Consider the following 25,570-nt stretch of genomic DNA (forward strand, 5'->3'; position numbering starts at 1 on the left):
TTTCTGAGTTCGAGGCCAGCCTGGTCTACAAAGTGAGTTCCAGGACAGCCAGCCAGGGCTATACAGAGAAACCCTGTCTCGAAAAAAACAAAAAATAAAATAAAAAAAGTAGAATGTTGGGATTGCAGGCATGGCTCAGAATCGGATTATAACATAACCTCCAAGGACTAGGCAGGCCTGCTCTACATGGGTTAAGCCCTAGCAAAAGACAAAGCGTTCCAATGATTTGACTGCTCACCCAGAGGGACGGTTCTCTCCATAGAGCAATGGTGACTATGAGTCAGTGCTCAGAACCTCAACCTAAACTGGTAGGGCTTAGTAAATTGTAGCCACGCTCAATCTAAAACTCTTGTCTAGGGGGCTGGACACCCACGGGGGCCTCCCTCAAGAGAAGAGCCTCCACTAACTTTTCACGAAGTAGTCCCGGTTGGGCCCGATGAGAGCGTTGTAGGGGTAGCCATAGTAGGCCAACGTGTAGGGGTCGCAGGAGTACACGTAGCTGGGTTGCTGCGCTACCGCCTCAGCTGAGCCGCCACCACCCTTGGCTGCCTTCTGGTAGCGGGAGTACTGCTCCTTGTCCACAGGCTTGGCCAACGTGACTTCTAAGCAGGAGCCCTCCAGCTCTGTGCCATTGAGGTTGTTCATAGCATGCACAGCATCCTCACGGCTAGTGAAGTGCACGAAGGCGTAGTCACGGATCTTCTTGACCCTTTCCACGCAGCCTGGGTTGAACTGGCCAAAGCTCCTCTTGATGGTCTCCTCGGTGGTCTCTATCATGAGGTTGCGCACGTAGAGGATCTTCACTGTCTGCATCACATCTTCGTCCACGTCAATCTCTGGCTCGGCCCAGTCCACAGCAATCTGGTGGCCCCACAGTTGGATGCGACCCGGCATGAGCTTGCGGCGTGCCATCGCTGCGGCACGATGGCTCTCGTACTCCACAAAGGCGAAGCCTCGGTTTTTCATCTTGTCTGCCGCACTGGCATACACAATCACGTTGAGCACGCCCTCGGTGACCTTGGCGATCTCCTCCAGGATCTCCCCGCGCTTCTTCATCTTGGGGATGCCACCGATGAAGAGGCGGCAGTTGTCCACACTGCAGCACACACCCAGTAGACGGCCAGGGCGGATCTCGTAGTTGTTGAGCTCCCGAACGGCTCGCTTGGCCTCATGCTTGTGGCAGTACATCACGAAGGCATAGCCGCGGTTCTTGCCATCGAAATCCATCATGAGGCGCAGCTCATAGATGCGACCTACGGTCTCAAACACAGGCACCAGCTCATCTTCATACACGTCACGTGGGATCTTGCCCACGAAGACCTCACAGCCACGCTGGGGATGTGGGCCTTCCCAGCCGGGTGGGGGTCCACCATACTTGCGCTGCCCGTTCTCCTGTACCATGCTGTAGCCGGTGCGCTCTATCAGTGCTAACAGTGCAGCCTCATTGGGCGCGCCCGCTACACCCTCCGGTACTTTGGTGGAGGACCCCACTGTTGGATCGCTGTTCATGGCTGTGGCGGAATCTTCAGCAGTCATAATGTCAAAGGCATCCACAGCTGGTGGAAACCTGCAAAAGAGAGACGAAGAGTGTGAGTGGAGAAGCTGGCAAGGAAGTTATCCTGAACTCACTTTCTTTGTTTCTACTCACTCCGCGGTGCTGAATTGAGATGTTAAAATAGCCAAGCTGTGAGAACCTGCTGCCATCTTTTGGGGGAAAAATCTCAATTCTTGGAACAAACAATGACTTTCGTTTCATTCCTGAACTTTCGACTCTAGTATCATTTCACTACAGCACATTGCAAATTTTCTTTGGTGTACACTGCCTGTTTTTTTTTTTTTTTTTTTTTTTTAAAGGTAGACCTTCCCATTGCATTGATAGAAAGTGAAGGACATAATTGTCCCCATGTGGTGAGTGCGTTGTTGGGGGGTGGAACCTAGGGCCTTGTGCATGCTGGGTAAGCGGTCTACCACTAAGTTATATCTCCAGACACAGCAATGTGTTTATTAGAGTAAACTTCAAGGAAGTGCTTTTCTACAAGATAGCTACTGAGCTGTGCACTTAAGTTTTCAACAGGAAATGGGATTGTCTCAACAGGAAATGTGGTGTTGTCTTACTAACTAGTCAGGGTTTTATAACATTCAGGCAAAATTTGGTGAACCATTCACAGCTTTGGACGCAGTCCATAAGGAGCCAGGTTAACTCGGGAAGCTGTGACGCAGTGTTTCTACGGGGAAAAGACACTGCAGGTTTCAAAGAAATGTCATCTGCATTCTTAGTTCACCTCTGTAGCCTTTGCACACTGTACCTGACATTCAACTCAGCTTGCTTGCAAGAAAAGAGACTCAGAAGTCCCGTAAATTGCCCCAGTTCACATAGGAACCTAGGCTACAGAGTCCATATTCTTTTTTTTTTTTTTTCTTTCCAGACCGGTGCTGTGCAAAACATCTATTTATTTATTTAGGCAAGGTCTACATCATACTAGTCATAGACTACCTATCTGGTCTCAATTCTCTACCCAGGTCTGCTCTGGATCTCAGGGTAATTCGCCTATCCCAGCTTCCTGAGTGCTGGGATTACAGATGTGAGCCAGGAAACCAAGGCCAACTCTTTGTTTATTTTGTTCTGTCAAAAGACCAAGTCTCTGTAAGCAGCTCAGTGTGGCCTTGAACTCACACAAACTTCCTTCCCTCGGAGTTGCGTCATCTGGCTCAGTACAATTTTGGAGGAGATCATGGAAAAGCTACCACTAGCCACCTGCCGCAAATGGAGCTTAAGGGAGCAGGAAACTGAATTAACATTTTTATTTAAATTAAGTGGCCACCTTCATTCAGAGAGCAGCATGTCATTAAAAGTTAGATATAATGCTTGTGTAATGAAGAACTCTTTCTTTTCTCTTTCTTTCCTTCTATCCTTCCTTCCAGACAGGGTTTCTCTCTGTAACCCTGGCTGGCCCTGAACTCAGAGATCTGCCTGTCTTTGCCTCATGAGTGCTTGGATTAAAGGTGCGTGCTGCCAATCACCCAGCATCTGAATGAACTTTTTAAAGAATGAAGTAGATCTTATTATTTGAGAAATGAAATCTATAGAAAAATCAAGAAATGGGTTGGAGAGATAGCCCAGCAGTTAAAAGCACTGGCTGATTTAATAAAGGATCCAAATTTGATTCTCAGTACCCATATGTTAGCTCACAACTGTCTGTAACTCAAGTTCTAGGAGATCCAAAACCCTCTTTTGGCCTCCTTGGGCACTAGACAAGAATGTGGTGCCTACATACATACACACATATGTAAATGCAGGTAAAATACCCATACACATAAAACATAACAGTAGCAAAAAAGAAACAATAATGATAATAATGATAGCCACCGCAAAACTTTCTCTGCCTCTTGTTAGTGTCTGAGATGTGGCTTCTTCCTCTTTGCAGCTTCATGTTTTAGAAACATCCAGACACATTCTCACTGTTTGTAAAAATGTCACTTTATTGATGGCCTAAGGTTTCATCATTTAACTAATAAAACCAGGGAAACAGTTTCCTTTAAAATGTAGAATTATGAATTGTACATGAGACTATTCAGGAAAAATTCAAGGACTAGTAAGGTGGCCGAGGATGTACCTGCCTAGTGGGCAAGAGAAGTCCTGGGTTCGATACCCAGTGTCACAAAACAAAAAGAGAAAAGAAAGCTAAGTATGGTGTCACACATCCGTGATTCTAATGTCACAAGGCAGAGGACTTTGATTCTGTATGATTCTCCTACAGAATGAGAGCTGGTCTCAAAAAGAAAAACAGAACCTCAAATCTATACCGACACACCAAACAGAGATATGCATTTGCCACTTAGCCAAGTAGCATGGCTGTCTGAGTCCTAGTTAACCCTTCCTAGTTGACTTAGAAAGAGGACACTTAGCTATCATACGACTCAGTTTCCCTACCTGCAAAGCGGATATGATTACTTTTAGCACAACAAACGAGCTAACAAAAAGTATCCTCTTTGCTCAGTGCTCGTGGTTCAAGATGTGAGCCCTCAGCTGGCTGTTCCGACCTCCCAGGCTTGCTGCCTGCTGTCACCCGCTCCAGTCATTGTGGATTCTCTACCCCTGGAACCGTGAGGCACTATTGGTTTTGGGTTTTGGGTTGGTAATATTATCATATCACAGAACAGAAAATTTACGACTATAGACATTCCCACTTGGGGTCCAGGCTGGTTTTGAACTTGTGTTCCTCCTGCCTCAGCCTCCTCAGTGCTAAGATCACTTTACACAGGTATGCACAACCATGCCCAGCTCGAACGTGGCACTTTTGACCTATGCCTAGAACATTGAGACAACTCAAGAGATGCAATATTATTTTTGATTCAAATTCTGGCGAAACCTCGGACCAATCATTTGAATTTTAGAGTGATTTTAATTTAAAAACGTGTTTTCCTCAGCTTTTAGAAAATATCTCTGGGGGACTGGTTCAGTGGGTTAGAGCACTTGCCACCGAGCCTGACAACCTTGAGACCTCTATAGTGGATAAGATCAAATCCTGCAAGTTGTCCTCTGACTTCCACACACATGCCCGCTCCCCTACCTACACAAATAAATGTAATAAAAAGTTAAATATGCATCTTTGGATAGGGCTTCCTTCTATTCATTTATCTTGTTTTCTTTGTGCTTCAGTGCTTGCAAGTTATCTTGACAAGAGCTCCTTGTAAAGGTTTTCTTAGTGTAATTTGGAATGATGCATTGGTTCCTCTACCTTCGGGGTCAGCGTTGAGCGTGAATGTCTGTCTCCTTCCCAACGGAAGATGAGCACACACGGTTTAGGAGACTGTTTAAAGTCAGTGAACTGCAATGGAGGATGACAAATAGATATAGAAACATACGTATGATCAAGGGGGACTATGTGTTACAGTATGGTAAACATGATGCCCTGTATAGACACTGATGGATGGCTGTATAGACACTGATGGATGGTCACAGGAATAGAACTTATGCCTTAGTGTACTGCAGCCACCCCCGGCCCCCAAGACAACAAAACTGGGATTTTTATATAGGCCCTTAAAACAAAGACACGCCTTTAAGAGTGTGTTTATTTTATCTTTATGTGTGTATGTATGTGTACTGTACATGCATGTGGGTGTCTGTGGAGGCCGGACGAGGGCCTCAGATCCCCAGGAGGTGGAATAACAGGCAGATGTGAGACAGCAAAGGTGTGTTCTGGGGACTAAACTTGGACCCTCTACAAGAGCAGCAAATCCCCACACCGAGCCAGCTCTCCAGCTTCCCGAACGTTAAACCTTTCAAAAAGTTATACTTGTATGTAATATACAAGGTCTTGCTTTTAATCCTCAGCATCGCAAATGATAGATAGATGATAGATAGATAGACAGACAGATAGATGAAATGCTAGATCCATTGAGCACATTCATGAAAATCTTAGGGTCTATAAGCTCCAATCTCCTTATCATCCTGCCACAGTTAAATAAGTTATATAAAATAGTTATTCGTAAATTTAAGGCCAAAACTTTAGACATAATAAAAAGTAATCATTTATTTACTATCTTTTAAAAAGGCCACTATGGGGCTAGCATACCTTTTCTCTCCCATCCAATAGCAAACTGGACTTGGGACAACTAACTCTAGATGCTTTAGACGGGGCTTGCACGGACCACACACATATGGTCTGCCACTTGTTTAGCATAAAGCCCTATTTATAAAACCATATTCTTAATGTGGGTTGGGGGTGGGGGAGAAACTACTGCTGACGACTGGTATGGCAGAGTTATAGAGTTCAAACGTTGGAATACGGGCAGTGTGGTCCACAAAGCCTCTGATGCTCACTCTCTAGCCTGGTCCCTGGCTTTGGTGACACTGTCAGAGTGTGATAACTAAGTGAAGCTAAGTAATGCAGATTGGACTCGATAAGCCTATCCACTCGCTTCTCTTCTGTGTCCCAGGCTGAATAACGGCTTAATTTCAGGACCATTGAAAAAACTCTAACATGTTGACTTTTTGCATGTGTGTGTCCATGCATGTGTGTGCATTGCCACTTTATGTGGGTGCTGGTATCCAAATTCTGGCCCTCATGCACCTTGCGGAGTGAGCCTCCTCCCTAGCCACAACACGTTTATTTTATATACGATCTGCTGTTGTTGTCCTTGAACAGGTTGGCCTGTCCCAGGTTAGCCTCCAGCTCATGACAATCGCCTTGCTCAGCCTCCTAATGTGCGTTATCGCTCTCTGAGAGTTTCACACAGAGGTAAAATGTATTCCCGTAGTCCCAGCTCCATCCCTTGGCCTCCCCACCCCCCATGCAGGCTCTCATCTTATTTTAAGCTGCAGCGCAGTATTTATGAAATCTGGACAAAGAAATATTGGTGAGAGGGCATGACTCAGTTCCTGCCCCTCACATGTGAATGACAGTTTGAGAGGCAGAGGATGTTTTCATTCTTCACTTTCTACCCACTCATCCATCTACCCATTCACCCATCTATCTACCAATTCACTCACTCATCTACCCATTCACCCATCCATCCCCCACTCACCCAGTAGTTTCTGAGTAACCTATACCTGTGTGTCCCATGTTAGTTGCAGGTAGGCCTTGTGACGCTCACCTCCCAGCTAGCTGAATTATGCTGAGACACAAGGAAGTTGAATCTAAGCTCTTTACGTGTGTGTCTACTGACCAGGAACTGCTTCCAAAGGGTCAGGCTTGACTTCTTAACAATTTGTTTCTAGTAAGTTTACAGTCCTCAAGGACAAGCCCAGCCACCTCAGAATTTACAAATTAGTCTTGAATTTGGGGGAGAACCAAGAGGGCTGGGTACCTGGGAGGAAGTATAAGGAGAAAAGGCAAGAGGGAGAAATGGTGTAATTATATTTTAATTAAAAATTATATTTAAAAAAGGAAAAAAATCGCCTTGTAATGGGGGAGAAAAAAATACTAGCCCCAGGGAGCTAGAGAGGTGGCTCAGTGGTTGAGAGTGCTTGTTGCACAGTCATGTGAGCTGGAGTTGAGACCCAACACCCACACAAGCTGGGTATCCTGTAAACGTTTATAACTCCGGTTCCAAGGAAGCCTACCTCTTTATCTGGCCTATATGTATATGTGTTTATCTACTCACACACTCAGAAAGATACACACACATAGATACACAGGCACATTCACACACACACACACACACACACACACACACTAATAAATAAGCAAACAAACAAACAGACATAAAATTAGCCTTGGAGGCCCAGTGTGACATTGCAGGCTGATCACTCCAGCTTTTAGGGAAGCAGCTGCCAAAGATCAGGGGTCTGAGGTCATGCTCAGCAATGTATCAAGTTCCAGGCTGGCCTTTACTTTGAGAAAACAAAACTCTAAGGGATGTAGTTCAGTGGTGGACTATTTGTCCAGCTAGTGCAAGGCCCTGCGATTAGCCAGGTGGTGCTGGGGCACGCCTTTAATCCAGAATAGCAATAGGGAGGCAGAGGCAGTCAGAGTCTAAGGCCAGCCTGGTCTACAGGAAGGACAGCCAGGGAGGGATACGAGGAGAAAACCCCATCTCGAGTCAAAAAAGAAGGCAGGGGGGGGGGATTAAAAATTAGCCTTGGACTGGATGTGGCAGCACACAGCTGCAACCTCAGCTCCCAGGGGGACGAGGAAGAGGCTGGTGCCTTCTAGACTGGTCTAGAATATTCTCTTTAGAAAGGCAAGAGCAGGAACACATGACAGCATGCTGTGCAGGGAAGTGTCTGAGACAAATGCCAAGTTCTGAATGTCAAGATCCTTGTTCAAGGTAGAGGTGTGGACAAGGTTGATCCCTGACTATGAGTGAAACAAGCATCTAGACACACAGCATAGACTTCTCCAGTTCAGAGGAGCCGTCAGAGTACTTCAGATTTCAGAGCACACTAAATAAATGGAGTCGGAGAGAGCAAGGGTGATCTTGAGTCCTCCAGTGGTGAACTGGGGGTGGGAGTGGTGGGGAGACCCTGTAAACTCTTTGAAGCTTCACAGACTCATCCATAAAGACTGTTATGTAACAGGCAGTGCTGTGCTCTGTGTATCTGGATGCATCCCATGGGGAAGGGGTATCATTAGGGCCCCTACCTTACAGTGAAAGAAACAGGCACGGAGCACTTAGGTAGAAGCTCTGCGAATGAGCATCAGAAGCAGTGACAGCCTGACTCAGAGTTCACACCAAGGCTGCAGCAAATGATCCTGCCTCCTCACAGGGTGAGGATTAGGGGAACTGACACGTGACGGGTTCCTGGGGCAAAACCTCAAAATGAAGGATCAGGGAATGTCACTATAAGAAACTTGAATGTGAACTTGAGGCAAGAATCCTGGCCCTGTGTGAGATTCTTGTGTTTACAGGAAAGCAAGCAAAAGGTTCCCAGGGCCAGGGCCAGCTTTAAATCAGTCAGCACAGAAGCCTAGCCGGTGAGTTCTGGTGGAGACTGTGTATCAGCCTCCCGGGTGCGTGTCATAGGTAAGCTGGCTGACTTCTTCTCTGGTGCTGCGGTTCAGTCATCCAAGTATAAACCTGATTCTCATCTAAGCCTTGGCTAGAGCACTTTGCAGAGGCTGTTCCAGAAAGAACCTGAAGAGACTTGCCATACTAGATGCAAATGGTCCAAGCATTCCAGTGGATGCCAGATTCCTGGGGAGGCAGGACCCACCCAATACATGCTCTCTTTGTGCATGCTGAATACTCATTACTCCTCACAGAGGGCAGCCAGCATCATGTGAGCACAGTGGGGTATGGGAAGGGATTCATTTGTTCAGCTTGGCATATGCTACTGCATGAAAATATACTTCCAAAAGAAGCTATTGCTATTCTGGATTCTGGTAGAATTTTTGTTCTAGGTTACATTTGCACTTACAAGGTAAGCTTACATCACAAACTCTCAGATTTGAATTATGGTTTTAGTAAGGTTCAGAGTATCTTTCATTCAGATTTTAGCTTTTAACTGGTCCAGCAAAGGTTGCCACTATACTTAGAACTATTTCTAGTGTTCAAAAAAACCAGTCTTTATCAAAGGCAAGTATGACTTTATTTTAGAATAACTTGGATTGTCAGTTAACTTTGGTTTTTAGTTCTGAAGTGTGTGTGTGTGTGTGTGTGTGTGTGAGAGAGAGAGAGAGAGAGAGAGAGAGAGAGAGAGAGAGAGAGAGAGAGAGAGAGAGAGAGAGAGAAGGAAGGAAGGAAGGAAGGAAGGAAGGAAGGAAGGAAGGAAGGAAGGAAGAGGAGGAGGAGGAAGAGGTGGAGGAGAGTTCAAACAATGAAAGTGTACTTTCTGTGAGTTCAAATCCCCTGTGTGCCACTTTCTAAGCCTGTCCCATGAGCTCTGACTTGCATTCCCACACACACCACTAAATTGGTTTTAGTCAGCAGCTGCTACCTGAGAGGATTCATGGACACTTGAAGACACCCGACTCACAATATGCTAGAAAGATTAGCAACTGCTATTGTTGTTTTAAAGTATGTTACTTAAGCTGGATTAAGTGGTTCATGCTTTGAAACCCAGCACTCAAGAGGCTGAGGAGGAAAAACTGTTAATTTGGATGACAGAGATAGGGTGTTGCGGGGTGGAGGTGGGGATTATGGGTTTGGAAGGGAAAGGGAAGAGAAAAGGGGGATCGATTTAAGGCCAGAATTCACATTTTAGGGAGAGCTTTGTCACCAAGGTTGTGAATACCCTCATGGGTGACAGAGATACCCGAGTTCACCACAAATCAGGAAGAAACCAGGAGAGAAAGATTAGCCTCTGTAGAGGGTTTCTACCATGTGGCATTTAGCTTTTTGCCCAGTGCCAAGTCACCACCACCCACTCGAATAAACATCAGGGAGGCCACTCCCACTCTTGGGACTCTGGTATCAGGGCAGGTTTGTCAGTCCGTCCCAAGACTGAAAGAGTAAGAAGATTCTCACTGCAAGTCGGGCCACAGGACCAGGAATTCACCTAGGGGACCCAAACAATAAGTGGGGGATGGGAGCACGGGCTCACCCCGCACCCCCACCCCACCCTCACCCTGCCTACACTAACTGCCCTCTGTGAGTCTCCTTGCTGTAAGCAAAGTCTTAAAGAGATAGGGGATCATGACTTTCTGGCCTCTGCCTTTAGATGCCCCCGACTGAGGAACAGCTCATGTAGGAGGGCTCAGCTATGTTGATGCTCTTAACACAGTCTGTTGTGGCAAAGAACATCACTCAATGCATGGCTGTGTTTGATAAACAGAAGCAAAGCCAAGAGGCTCAATTTTCCCAGGCACTTCTATCAACACAGTCCTGAAAAGGAGGCTTTGCTGTGGGTTCCTAGGGACACCAGCTGTATGGCCCAGGAGGGGTGACGCTGCTTGCCAGAAAGTGGGCAAAGCAGAGGGATTTTCTACCCCGGAGTTTGACAGTACCTAAATATCTGCTAGGAATCCATTATGTTGATCCTTTTATAAGCATTACAGCACTTAACACTCATTCTTAACGAGTTCACTGATGCTGGAAACAAACACCTAAACAAGCCCAGCTCACACCACCCACCGGTACACAGGGGTTTATCCATTCCCTCCTTATTTTTGGCTCTGCTGGCCTGACAGGAAGGCAGTCTGATGCTTGAATAGAGAGAGAAGCTGCTGCGGTCTCTATCTGATGCTGTAGCTTGAAGAGAGGCAGCGGTTTGGAAGATTTTTTTTTTTTTCTTCCACGCACATGATCTCATTTCCCAGGTCCAGACTCTGAGCTGCACGGGCACCCGAGGTACCATTTATCGCAGGATTTTGAGCCTTCTGTAGTTCTGTCAGCATTCTGTTGTGAGGGAATGCCCTGGGTGTGGTAGGAAGTTTGGAAGCATCCCTGCCGTCTACCCAGGAGATGTACAAACACACGGCCTGACAATGTGTGACAACCAGAGATGGCTTCAGACAGTGCAGAGCTTGTGGGGTGGGGGATATGCAGAGTGGCTCTTTGCGGAGAACAGCTGATGGAATCTACTGGAGTTGCCAGGACTGTATGTAAAAAATAAACAGTACATGTTGTTATTTCCTATATCTCCTTTCAACATAAATCTGGTGTTTTGTATTCTTTCTTTTGAACTCTTCCTTACCCCACCCCCACCCCCAGACCACAAAGGGTCTGTAGTCCAAGCTGCCTAAAGCTCACCCGTCCTCCTGCCTCCATCTCCTGAGTATTAAGATTGTAGGCATGTACCACCCAACCAGGCCAACAGTTCTGCTTTCCAGCTGAGACACGTGCAGTGTTGTTCAAGGGGACAGACAGGTCGGTGTCTGAGATACCAGTGGCAGAAATGCTATCAATTTTATTTTTCATGTGCAACAATTACCATCATACACTACTATCACATTTTGTGATCTGACTACTAATCTGCCACCACAGGCTGACTGACAGGCCACAAATGAGACTTCTGAAATCAGGCTAATTAATGACTTGCCCAGCTATCACAGTGTCTCATTTAAATGGAGCACCTCTGCTTCTGAGACACATGAGAACTGCTGACAATCTGGCTTTCAAGACATGGGTCATTTTTAAATGACTGCTACTGACTCCTGTGATAACATAATAATAAGCCTCATCTTGCCAGAGTCACATTGCTTAAGGCAGGCTATGGATATTCCCTGACAATGTAGTCTTGGAACACAGTCAGTTCACTGGTACTGAAGTCAAGTTCTGTCCTCCAAAGGCGATGCTATGGTGACGTAAACAAGGAAACAACATTCACACATTCATTCTTTCATTCAACTCACTGGGCACTTCTGTGTACTAGGCTGTGCTAAGTGCTTCAGTGTGCGACCACTGCTCGGTCTTCGTGTTCATAGTCTAGCAAGAAAGTGGAAAGACAGCACTTGGGAGGCAGAGGCAGGCGGATTCCTGAGTTCAAGGCCAGCCTGGTCTACAGAGTGAGTTCCAGGACAGCCAGGGCTATACAAGAGAAACCATGTCTTGAAAAACCAAAAAAAAAAAAAAAAAAAAAAAGTGGAAAGAACAGAAGGAATGCCATAAGCCAAGTCTGTCTGTTGGAATTATGGAGGTCAGCTGACATGCAAGAGGTGTAAAAGGGACAGAAGGAGCTCAGATCCCAAATGGAGCTGGGTGGTGACTGGGCTGGAACACACCCCTTATTCTGTGTGAAGGCAATGGGAAACTGCAGGCAGAAGGATGTGGCTAGGAGGCCTCAGATGAATCTCCAAGTGAAAAAATGGTTCTTGCACAATGGTTCTGCTCAGGATTTGATCAACGCATTTAGGAAGTATGCATTTAGGAAGTACACAGGATGAGTGAGAGTGAGTAGCATTTATAAGAAGACAGGAAATCTAGAACCTCAGAATGAATGGCACAGGGTAAACCTGAGGGCCTCTGTCTTGACAGCCATGGTTAGTGTCAGACAACTCTATGGCTCACTGTCATTGGCCCCTTTCAGACAAGCTGCAACTACCATCATTTTCCCCTCAGTCTTTTTCCAACTGTTAAATGTCAACTCCATGAGGACAGTTGATGCCTGTTCCTGACCCCTCAAAGTTTGCGAACTAAAAGACAATGCATATTTGTTGAAGGAACAGACTGTAGTTTACAACTTAACACGCTAACCAGAAGCAATCAATACGTGCTTTTGCATAAAGCACTGTACTGGAGACAGTGCAGCAAGGTGAGGTGGTTGCCACAACGGTACAAGAGTACTCAGTACTAGGAGGTCAATACACCCACTGAGTAAGCATTTATTGTGTTGGAAGCTAAGGCTAGCTAAAATGTAGATAAGCAACAGTGGGCCACAAGTCAAACCCAAGGAATGATCCAGCTATAAACATCCAGAAAGGCCTAGAACTTTCCAAACCTCTGGCTGATTATGAAGAGACAGACGCCTTCCTTATCTTGTTATCCTCAGAACTAACTGTGTTATCACAGATTATATTACTATAAATGTCTTTGTAAGGACTTTATACAATTCATTAAACTCATGAAAAGCAACTCCCATTTTATGGCCAAACCATTTAAGCCCCGTGAGGAACCCTTAGGGGGCCGCGCTTCCTTCCATATGGCTAGCGTTTCTGGAGAAGTGGCTGTATGGTGTGGTTAGCCCATGTGCAGAGGACAGGGCAGCAATAAAGAGAAGAGATGGCTTACAGGAAGAAAGGAGATGGACTGGAAATAATTTCTTGAAGAATTACCTTAACAGCAAATCGACTAAGCACGCTGGCTAGTAAGCTTACAGCTCTTGAGTACAAGACATCTCATGGGAATTCCTCAATTCTGATGACATTTCTGTGAGTTGTAGTTCAAGATCTGTGCCCTAGAGAAGAAGAAGTCAGCAAACCAGGGCCAGGGCCGATGAAGCCAACTTTGCCTTTCTGGATATTTTTTTACAGTTTTACCGCAACACAGCCATGTACATTGGTGTTAGTACTGTCTGTCTATGGCTGCTTTTATGTAACAAAGGTTAAATTACTATAGCAGAGACTGTAAGATTTGCAAAGGCAAAATGACTGACAGCCTGGTCCTGTACAGAGAATCTCTTATAACTATCGTCTGTCAATAAAAAGCAAACGTATGACCAATGAACTCAGGCAGGAAATAGAAGGTAGGACACTGGCAGGAAGAGAGAGGATTCTGGGAAATAGAGAATGTGATGGCTTGTATCTGTTTGGCCATATACTGAAATTCTTCTCCACTGAAACCTCTTGGGCCAGGTCTACACAGTTCAAATCAATCTCAGCAACAAAGTCTTTGATATTCTTACTAGGATTAAGTTCCATTTAAATCATTCCACAGCTTTCTAAATCCAAAGTCCCCAAATCTACATTTTTCCAAACAAAAGTGTGGTTCAGGCAGCTAGGGTGAGGGTCTTAAGCCCACACCCACAGAGACACACCTACTCCAACAAGGCCACACCTCCAAATAGCGTCACTCCCTGGGTGGAGCATATACAAACCATCACAGAGAATAAAAGATACAGGGAGAGACTTGAGAGAGATGCTGAGAGAGATGTTGAGGTAGATGCAAAGGAAGAAGCAGGCTGGACTGAAGGAGAGGCAATTAACTTTAAAATTCTAAAACTGGAGGCTGGAGAGATTCTCAGCAGTTAAGAGCACTGGCTACTTTTCCAGAGGACCCAGGTTCAATTCCCAGCACCTACATGGCAGTTCACAGCTGCCTGTAACTCCTGTCTAGGGGATCTGACTCCCTCACACATGCAAAACACCAATGTACATAAAAATTAAAACTCTCAAGAAACTGGTGTACAAAATGTATTTTAAGAAAGAATACACACGGGCTGGTGAGATGGCTCAGTGGGTAAGAGCATCTGACTGCTCTTCCGAAGGTCCTGAGTTCAAATCCCAGCAACCACATGGTGGCTCATAACCATCCGTAACAAGATCTGACACCCTCTTCTGGAGTGTCTGAAGACAGCTACAGTGTACTTACATATAATAAATAAATAAATCTTTAAAAAAAAAAGAAATAAAGAAAGAATACACACAAAAGAAAAGAGATGAAGAAAGAGAACTTACTCTAATATAAGCTGTTGCAGTCGCTGTGATGTGCAGGAGGGGCGTCCTGCCCTCCTGCTTCCAGCTACATTACTAGGCTGCAAAAAGCAGTTACACTGTGAAAACATGGAACACCGCTAGCGTCCCACGATCCATGAATGCATGCTCACCGGGGCTTGCCCTAGTGTGACCTTGTGGTGGGACATGTGAAACAGTCATTTACAAGAATCTCACAGGTCTCTTTGTAAGGAACATGACCAGTGGCCTGTCCTGAAACAAAGGCTCCGGACTGGATCGACACGGTCAAACATTAGCTTCAGTTTTAGGTGTGACCTGAATTTGTTTGGTTAACATTAGTCATCCCAGTTATGACTACGAAACAAGATCTGCTCCCGTTGGAGATCTTGTTCAAGGTGGATGATGCCCTTGCATTTCAGTAACCTTAAGGCAAGTGTCCCAGTGAAAGAGTATCCCCCAGGAACTCTCCATGTGAAGGTGAATAAGCCAGGGGCATAATTGTGTGCGTGTGTGTGTGTGTGTGTGTGTGTGTGTGTGTGTGTGTGTGTAATGAAGTGTCTCAGCAGCAGCTGGAGACCATTAGAGAGATCTAGAAATGGCTAAAATGCAAAGAGTCGGTGTGGATTCTATAAGCCAGCCCTGGCACGTAAGGCTCAAGGAAATGCCAAAAGGGGGAAGAATGGTGAGAGTCAGAGGACCAGGAAGTCTGCAGCTAGAGAGTGCCATCTCGTCATACCAGGGAAGCCCCCGCACTCAGGAAATCGCAACAATATGGCTGCCTAAGCAAGACCTACACGGTGAAAACAGTCAACGCCAGGGTGGGTGAGGGGAATTCCACAAGGCCCCACCCTAACCATAGGCAATCCATGGCTGCCTTGAGAGGGAGAATCAGCTTTTGTCTAGGCTCAAAATAACACCACCACTAGGTCATCCAGCCCCAAGTGGTCAGTCCCAAACACATGTACATTGAGCAACACAGCCTGGACTCAGCAGGCCTTATGTCTATGTAATAACAGCAATTAAGGAAGAGGTCATAAATTTGGGAGGAAGTGGGAGAGGATTTAGGAGGCCTTTGAGCAGGGAGGGATGGGTGGGAATAATGTAAACATAGTACTGAAATGTGTGAAAGTTTCAAAGAAAAATTAAATGTGTTTAAACAGAGTGTGAGGTATTTTTGAAGCTAAAAATACTTTCTTGGGCTGGAAAGATGGCTCAGTAGTTAAGAGCACTTATTGCTCTTATAGAGGACCCAGGTTCAAGTTCCAGCACCCTCATGTCTGTGTCACAGCTCTGTAACTCCAGTTCCAGCGAATTCGATGCCCTCTTCTGACCTCTGTGGACACCAGGCATGCATGCAGTGTATATACCTACATTCAGTAAAACACACCCACATATAAGCTAATCAAATAAATACATTTTAAAAGTTAAAAGCATTTTTTGAAGGGACTAAAGAGATGGCTCAAGGAATAAGAGCACTTTCTGCTATGTAGAGGATCCAGGTTTGGTCCCCAACACCCACATGGTGGCAGTAAGCCATCCATGAAGTCCAGTTCAGGAGACACAACACCCTCATGATCTCTATGGGCACCAGTCAGACATGGTCATCATTCACATACGCAGGCAAAACACTCATATACATAAAGTAAATTCAGGGGCTGGAGAGATGGCTTAGCGGTTAAGAGCACTGACTGCTCTTCTGAAGGTCCTGAGTTCAAATCCCAGCAACCACATGGTGGCTCTGAGATCTGACACCCTCTTCTGGAGTGTTTGAAGTCAGCTACAGTGTACTTACAACATAATATATAAATAAATAAATCTTAAAAAGAAAAAAAAATAAAGTAAATCTAAAATATCTGCTATCACTGTATTATAGAGCACTACAACCATAGTTTCTGTTAAGAAAAAAAAAAAAAAAAAAAAGGAAAGGAAAAGAATGGTCTGGTGAAAGACAATGGGAGCATCCAGGCAGGGGGTCCACATTCCAACATTCCCTGGGGAACAAACACCACTGCTCCAGGGGAGGTCTCTGCCACATGGTGGGGGGTCCTGCCTAAAGGAGTTCTCACACTATCAGGTCTGATACTAATGGGTGATTCAGAAGCTCACACAGGTCTCTCTGTGTGTGAGCACACAAACCCCAAGGTCCCAGGCCACCCATCAGTCCCATGGCCTTCGCTCCATACAGGAGACCACCCTTGGGGCAAAGCTGAGGGAACACAGGTTGGAACAGCCAGCTCCTCCCCCAGCCCATCTTCTTCCTTCCTCATTCGCCCCTGCTTCCCTTTCCTTGTTAAAGTGCTTTCCTCTCATTTGCCATCTCTGACTCCCAACTGTAATCGCCTTGGTTAATAAGTACCCACAGTAACAAGTGGGAGTCAAGCTATGCCACTATCTGATTGCTACTCGCTCTTAGAGCTTGTTTAAATAATTTCCTTCAGTGTGGCTATACAGGGCTCGTGATCGGGAAAGGGAGGGGAGCTTGGTTATGAAAAACTGAAATGTTCATTTATCTACAAAAGAGTCTTGAAGGTGAAATGAGCATATTTGGAACAAATGACTGGCTTTGTTTACTTCTGAGGAAAGGGAAGAGAAGAGGACCAACTAGAGACATTTTCCAGCCTCTACAACCTGCCTAGGCAGTCAGAGTTGCTTGGGTGACTGAATGAACAGTTCTAGATGGCAAAACAATATTAAAGAATTTCAGGAAATATACTCTTAGTGTATTGGTGGAAGTAAACAGAAAATATGGTACACTGTCAAGAACTGTGTGGGGGCTGGCTTAGAGGTTAAGAGCACTGACTGCTCTTCTAGAGAGGTCCTGAGCTCAATTCCCAGCAACCACATGGTGGCTCACAACCATCTGTCATGGGATGTGATGTCCTCTTCTGGTGTGTGTGAAGACAGCAGTGGTGTAGTCATATAAATAAATAAATAGATAAACAAATGAATAAATCTTAAAAAAAGAAAGAAAGAAAGAAATGTGTGGGTCTATCACATTTAATTCTCTGAGTTAATCACACGTGAAGAGACTTTCAAGGAAAATGTTACTGCACTGGCCTCAGAAAAGCATAGGCTACCCCCGGATGCTGTCCAAAATCAGAAAATGCAATTCCCTTAGTTATTTTTTCTTTTTCCAAATCCCCATTTATGGTGAAAAGCAAGAATGAGAATGGCCCACAAATGGCCAACAGAGTTGCTCCTTATAAACCAACCCCAATGTAAACCAGAAGAGGGGTGGACCTAGTAAACTCTGTCCCGATTTAGCACTAACTGATTTGGAATTTGGACACTGACTCCCCAGGCCAAGTGTTCTGATGTTGAAAGTCTAACTGAATCTTGTTCCGACAGAAAATCCTGTAACTATGGGTTGCATAAATGCAACCCCGCTGTTATCTGCGGCCCAACAGAGAGCAGTCAGCTCACTGAAGACCTTTGATACTAGGAGGGGCAGTGTACACAGCCGGGTGTTGCTTCCTTCTTCTCAAAATTCTGCCAGGAAAGGTGCTGAAAAGATTTCACATTTTCTATTGGGAGCATATGTAGGTTCTGTCCACAATAAAACATGACTAGGGAAACTTCTGGAAACAGCTTGCCCACAGTATTGTGGGTAGGCTGGTTTAATTTCTCTGATGAGAAACAATTGATTTTTATGTAAATGGTGTAGTCATCCACCTAATGCTCTCCACGCCCAACCACATCAAGTGTGGTCTCTCTCGTTCCCTCCATCTCCAAATAAATATCCTCATAACACACAGGCACAGATGGGCACAGAATGCTTAAAATGCTGTCAGCTTCTGTTGTTCTTGTGTTGGGAATTTTATCAAGTAAAAAACACTGATCTCACTACAGTATGCTAGTTACACGAGCTATCTGTCTCCCCAAACTCTTTTGTCCATCTGTGGGACAAACTGAAGCAGACAGATGCTGAGTTCATGTCACCCATGGCATCTTAGCAACTTCTGCCTGGGATATATATGCCTTCACGTAAGATGAAGAACCAACGCCCAGAATCTACAGAGAACCACAAACTCAGCTGCAAAGCAAGCAAGCAAGTTAACATGGGTGAGGGACTTGAATACACATTTCTTCCAGATACAAGAGGCGCACAAAAAGACATTGAGTATCATTAATCCTTAGGGATGAGAAAAATCAAAGCCAGTTTGACATAGCATTTTACCCTCAGTATAATGTTGATAATCAAGACAAAGTAAACTCCTGTACCGTTGCCAGTTAGGTGGACAAACTAGACCTCTTTGTACAATGATGGTAGCTATATATATATATATATATATATATATATATATATATATATATATAAAATGGTAGAAAACAATCTGTTGCTACTTCAGGAAAAAAAGAAAGAAAACCTACAAATATGTTAATTTATCAACTTCCATTGCTAGATGTAGATCAAAAATAAAAGTAGTACTTAGATATTCTTAGGCATATTATTCACAGTAGCCAAAACCAGGGAACAACCCTGATGTCTGCTGATGAATAAGAATTAGCAAGGCCTAGTCCATGCCTTCCAATGGAATATTATTCAGTCCTAAAATGAAATGAGCATTCTATGAACACTGAAGACATGCTTTGTGAAGCAAGCTGGTTACTTAAGAAAGGACAAGGTGTCACGAATTGGAAAGTCTAATGTGACAGCTACTTCTGCTTTAAATGACAAGCAAGAAGGCCAATTTGCAGAGGGTGTGAAGACAGTCCCAAAATCAAATAGCGTCACACCGAATCTTCTGTCTTGTCAGAGACCCTTCCTCGTGTACCACTCATTGAAAGATATCAAGATACTGATGACTGTAGGTCGTGATGGCGCCTACCCATATTCTTAGTATTTGCTGGATGGAGACAGGAAGATTAAAAGTTCAAAGCTACCTGAAACTACAAGAGACTCTGTCTTTAAAACGTAAAAAGGGGGGGGGAGCAAATGGAAAGTGAATAAATTTTAAGAAAGCAACAAACACAACAAACAAAGCAAGAAAAAAAAGGAAGAAAGGAAGAAGGAAGGAAGGAAAGAAAGAAAGGCTAGGGTCCTCTGAAGTCAGAGGTAATCTGTAAGCAGTCCAGGTTACTCCAGTCTCTTTCTACATGACACGACATGTCCTTTCAAGCCACAAAGACGTGACGTGACATGTACAGAGAAATTAGGATCTGTAGTGTGGGCTCATCATCCTGTGTGACATCCCACTAGTTCACCATATGAACACACCAGGGACGCATTATCTCACAGATGTCCTGTTTGATAGGGAGGGGAATTATGTTCTTACTTAAGTAGGGAAGAGAAGGATTCTGGGAGGCACACTCACCAAAGGTCACCAATTCAATTGGTCCTGGTTCTTTATATGGAAGGTAGAACAAGAGAATTCTCGAAGATTCAGGCAGTTCGCTTGGATTTCTCTGTTCAGTTCTTGAAGTGTCCTCTGAGGCAAACCCTAAAGCATTGTAGAAAATGTTAGAGATGTTTTGTTTTGCTTTATTTCAATGTAAGTTTTACATGGGCCTAGAAATGGAGGAGGTTTTCTTCCCAAAATGAACTATCATTACTTGGATTACTCAAGAAACCATTATTACTCTTATGTCCTCTAGAAACCAAGAAATGTAACTCATTATCTTATCCTTGAAGAAATGGGGAATTGCATCAGGAACATGAGCAATTTCTTTCCTGTGGTGTGTTTTGACCTTTGGAGCAGCCATGACTTAAAGAGATAGGCATTCTGCTAAGGAAGAACACACAGTTGCAGCCCAGAGACTCACAAAGAGACCTACCTCCTTATTCAGAGATAAAAATATCTAGCTTGAGGCCTCCCACATGGCCGTGGAGTTATGCTACACATCACTAACAAATCCCTGACCGCATCCAGAGCCTGTCCCCAGGACCACAGGAACAAGGCTTAGCCATCCACCTACAATTAGTCAGGGTTCGCTTGAGAATGACTAACTGTCCTAAAATCACAGTCAAGATTTCTTGAGGATTTTTTTTTTTAAAGAGGGGGTTATGAAAAAGTGAAAAGTATCAGGTCAGGTCTTAAGTTCATGTTAGAAATCCTAATGGTACAAAATATTCAAATGAAGGGAATATAAAGTTCAAATTAAAATGTTCAAGACACACAGACAAGTATTACAGTATATCCTGCCTTCACTCCGTCTCCGGAGACACACTCTACCCAGCCTTTACAACTATCAAGAGACCTGACCAAGCTACCTGAAGATCTAAACGTCTGTGTGTCCATATTTCTCAATTCTAGTGTGGCGCCAGTATGTACCACTAGAGGGGTGGCTTGGAGATTTGATTTTTAACACCTCTGTGACCATATCCTGGCCTGGGTGTTTTCTGTGAGACAGAGACAGGCTATATATCCCAGAATGGCTTGAAAGGTGCAATTCTCCTGCCTCTGCCTGTTAAGTGCTAGGAACCATGGGCGCATCCCACCATACCTTTACCTTTGGTCTCTGACTTTATGCAAATCCCTTCACTTGTTTGAAGTACTAGCTGAACTGCTAGTTCTTTAAGTAGCTGGGTTTCCCACGGTTGTACATTTTTTGGTTTGCTTCATGTATTCTTCCACCAAAAAATAAATTAACAAGAGCCAGTGGCTTCATGGGGACATGGTAGGACCTTTAGGACTCTATAGTGCATGCTTTGGAATCTTCTGGATCAACTGGCCTCTGAAGTCAGTTAAAACACGAACTCGTTTAACCACATCTGTGTTAGAATGGCTGGTGTTCTGTGGGATCCATGTCTACCAGAACACAGGGGATAACCCCAGCCAGGCCCTGAGACAAATCCTAATTGTGTATAAAAAACAATAGAAAACAAAGGTATCCCAAATGCCTCAGAACATCTCTTAAAAAAAAAAAAAGATTCCTCAAGGGGGAAAAATGCCATAGCCTTAGAGAGCTGCAGCCGCTAAACATGTGAGCTCGTGATGCATATAGTCTTTACCCAACCTGAAAAATAGCTCTGTGTGTCACCTGCTGGATAATAACCAACCCCCCACGCCACAGTTTGATAAAACCTTGGACATTAAAGTGCAAATTATAAGCTGTGTCTTGAAATCAATTGCAGCATCACGGCTATAGAATAAGATGTAGGCTCCTGTACCACGCTCCTAGGTGTACCCAGCTTTCTTGAGGGGAGGTCTCTCACAGGAAATTGTCTGAACTTTGTAGTATTTGCACAGAACTTTGAGGTTTCCCACTGTGTGTGTCAGTAAATGTTCCCCTCAGCAAATGCAGTATCTCAGCAGTGGTCATATAAACTCTATAATCTGAAAGCAAATTACTAATATATAATGAAATGCAGGTTCCAGTTTTATGCTATACTGTAGGGAAAGAAGGTTCACTGAGAGGGTTAGTCCTAACTATGTAAGTAACAAAATTCCTTCAAGTATAACATATAGGCTAAATATACATCTCCAGGAAATTCTGACTTCCCACAAGAAATCTAAATAGGATTAATTTCATAGAAACTTCACCATTTGCTATTCTGATTGTTCACCCCCCCCCAAATACCTCAAAAATAAAACCCATAAGTTTGGACCTATCTATTTACCTATCTTTTTTCTTTTTCTTTCCTAAATTTTTTTTTTGTGTGTATGTGAGGGGGCATGAAGCAAATCTTAAGAGCTGCTCCTGGTCCCCAGCAAATGTTATAAATGCTGGTGTGGTGGCCCACACCTTTAATCCTAGCACTCAAGAGGCAGAGGCAGGTGGATTTCTGAGTTCGAGGCCAGCCTGGTCTACAGAGTGAATCCCAGGACAGACAAGGCTATTCAAAATAAAACAAAACAAAATCTCAAACGTGGTGGGATCAGCTGGTGCTGGATGTCTCTCTTTTTGCTGTCTACCCTGATTTTATTTTGGCTCATATTCTTTCTGTATCTTGTCAGGATACAGATAGTCTTTGTTGGTTTTAGTGGTAGTGCTTGGTTGGAATTTGGTTTTGAGACAGGTTATCACAGTTTCCCAGGCCTGGAATTCATGGCAAGCTTCCTGCCTCAGACTCATGAATGTGAAGACTATAGACAGAGTCACTGTTAGAGTCTGGTTGCCATACTTGGTTTCTTGTCTTGAAGTATATGATGATGATGATGATGGTGATGATGATATGTGTCTGATGTGTGTATGATATGTGCATGTATGGCACTGTGGAATTCTCTCATCCCACCTCCATATGGGTTCTATGAGTTGAAATCTGGTAGGCAGGTTTGCATCATCAGGCAGCAAGAACAATCCTCAGCTGAGGGAGCGCGCAGGTCCATATATTTAAACTTTATGGATTGTTCTTCTCTTTTAAAATAAGAGCTTCCTTTTAAAAGATTTAATTCTCTCTCTCTCTCTCTCTCTCTCTCTCTCTCTCTCTCTCTCTCTCTCATTTTATGTGTATGAATGTTTTGCTGAAGTAAGTAGGGGATCGTGTTCATGAAGTAGCCACAGAGGACAGACAAGGGAGTGGGAACAGTGGGGACTGTAGTTAGAGATGGACGGGTGATCACATGGGAGCTGGGAACTGAACCCAGGTCCTCCACAAAAGCGTCAAGGACTGAGCCATCCCAGTGCCCTGTACGCATGGGTTTTAAAGTTGTTTCAAATTCAATGGTTGGAATGAAACAGGACACACTAGTATTAAAGATCAAACAAATAGAAAACCTTATAAACTAATACATTAAAAAAAAAAAAAAAACATAGTCGATCATCAAGTCATGTCCTGTACTACTTCAATCTTGGTCACAAATGCAAACTGAAATAAAAATTTCACTCTACTCTCCAGCTTCTAAATTTATGTATTTAGGTGGGTGCAAGTGTGTGTAGAGGCCAGGAGACAAAGAAGCTCATGAGCAGTGTGGGAAGAGAGGAGAGTTTTTAAGGGATATGGGTGGGGAGGGTGCATACATGCAGAGAAGGTGGAGGGAGGAATACTGGGGTAGAAAAGTACAGAGGAGAGAGAGATGGCCAGGAGGGAGGGAGGGAGAGAGGGGAGGAGGAGTGTTTGTGATGGTGGGGTGTAAAAGAATCAACCAGAACTGAGCATATATGTCATTAAGAAATCTGGTACTTTATATATTAATTAAAATGAATTAGTAGTATCACTTATGTCTTCCATTTTGTAGCCTAGGGGAGTCTCAAGCTCACAACAAGGCTCAAGATGGCCTTGAAGGACTTGCTTCAGCTCCAAGTACTGAGGTAACAGGTGTGCGCCTCTAAGCCGGCAGGACTACTTTTTATTGAAAAAAAAAGATGCTTTCCTAGGGTAAACGGACTCAGAGTGACCAGGAAACTGTGTGGGCTGGACATCAGATTTCCAGTTGCCACTTGGCCTCATTCATGCTGAACAGTCAAAGCCTCAGCTTTCTCACTGTGTCCTGAGCTCAAGTTATCACTCCAGGAATTAAAGAGCCCACATGTGGAAGGATGCTGTAAACCTCCAGCCTGTAGCCTCAGTAGCCTCCTGGACCGCCTTCATCCCAGTCACTCCTGCCCACAACAATGAATCCAAAGTGGCCTTGAAAATCCTACGATTGGGTCCTAGCACCCTATTGCTGGACCTTGGTCCTTAGGATAGGATGAAGTCAATATCCTCCTAGGACCTGAAGAGTCTCAGGCCCCATCCAGCTTCCTCTCCCGACACGGTTTCCCTTACAGGTCATTCATGGAGCATCAGATCCTCCCAGATCCCCTGCATGGCCAACCTGAGCTCAGTGTAAATCTCACTCCTCTGTGAAGCAGTGGGAGGAGACCCCGAGACGTGTGCCCACATAGTGTTATCTAGCAGTCTTCGTGACACTGGGTCGAGCCCCAGGAAATGGGCACGTTGAAGGAGAAATGTGGTAGAATTTTGGCATGTGGCTTAAGCTTACAATAACTGTTAGTAAATGAGTTCATTATCAGCCAAATAAACGTTACTAGGGCAGAATCTGATTCACATCTAAACCCCAGTCCGACACTCAGTCCTGGCCCAGAGCCAGTGCTTAGCTTTAATTAATGTGAGATGTCATTGTGACTTTTCTCAATACCAAGTACTTAATGTTGTCTATGGTCGTTCAAATCCTATCTTTATCCATGAGGTACTGAATTTGAAAAGAGTAAAGAAACGGAATGAATAAACCCAAGGTAACAGTTTCATAGCTGACATTTTTGCAAAGGTTCTCAGTTCTGACCTATGAGAGACTTTGAAATCAGTAAAAATAACTCCGTACTGTATATCCCCAAGTGGAGGACTCAGCTTATCCGTAAGACATCATACATGAACTCATTTTAAATCTCAAGTGTGCAGCAAGGGCAACTAGATAATTTGGAGTTACTTCATTTTATTTACTTATTTAGTTTGGTTTTTCGAGACAGAGTTTCTCTGTGTGGCGCTGGCTGTCCTGGAACTCACTCTGTAGACCAGGCTGGCCTCAAACTCCATCTGCCTCTGCCTCCCAAGTGCTGGGATTAAAGGCGTACGCCACCACTGCCTGGCTGTTACTTCATTTTATAGCTTTTCCCATGTGACAGCAATCAGCTAAGACAGTTCTTCTTTGGAGTGGTCGACCTGAAATGGATGCTTTAAGCATGCTCCTGACTCCTGAAATTCCCCACATCATCTGATCCAACTCTGCACTTCTGTCTCTACCCCTCCTGAAATGAAGAGACCAAGGGGAAACCACTTGGGGTGAGATGTGGAACAGGCAAGGCTAAGTCACCAGCTTGGAGCCAGTGACAGCAGCGGCAGCTTTGGCCTTGCTTGAATCCCTGCTGTACATCAGACATTGTGCTGAGCATCAGTGAGTGACATCATCCACTTAATCACTGTTACAATCGCAGGAAGCAAGAACTATAATTCTACTCATGTGACAGATGGGGGACACAGCACAGAGAGGCTGACCAGAGACTAAGGTCTATTCATTGAACATGGTGAAGCTGAGATTCAAACCCAGAGTGGTTGAGAATCGGAGCTCTAAATTAGTATATTAGTATGCTCTGTAAGAGAGTCCAATGAGTCCAGTTTGGGAGAATTCCAATTGTGCTATTGAAAGAGAGAGAGAGAGAGAGAGAGAGAGAGAGAGAGAGAGAGAGAGAGAGAG

General features: G+C 44.5%; 1 protein-coding gene across 7 annotated transcripts in view; it reads right to left on the minus strand.

Annotated features, from left to right (window-relative positions):
* Window positions 1-25,570, minus strand: part of Rbm47 (RNA binding motif protein 47) — a 136,935-nt gene that overhangs the window by 5,744 nt on the left and 105,621 nt on the right. For 5 of the 7 annotated variants that reach the window (XM_021211021.1, XM_029544984.1, XM_029544982.1 and 2 more), the window contains 2 exons: window positions 19,811-19,936; window positions 408-1,567 (listed from right to left, as the gene is read on the minus strand). In XM_021211021.1, the coding sequence (XP_021066680.1) occupies window positions 408-1,536 (1,129 nt within the window). In that variant the 5' untranslated portion in view covers window positions 1,537-1,567; window positions 19,811-19,936. The remainder of the gene's footprint in view (window positions 1-407; window positions 1,568-19,810; window positions 19,937-25,570) is intronic. The other 2 variants (XM_029544988.1, XM_029544986.1) reach the window with 1 other exon arrangement.

Source organism: Mus pahari, chromosome 13 (genome assembly GCF_900095145.1).
Source record: "Mus pahari chromosome 13, PAHARI_EIJ_v1.1, whole genome shotgun sequence".
NCBI lineage: Eukaryota > Metazoa > Chordata > Mammalia > Rodentia > Muridae > Mus > Mus pahari.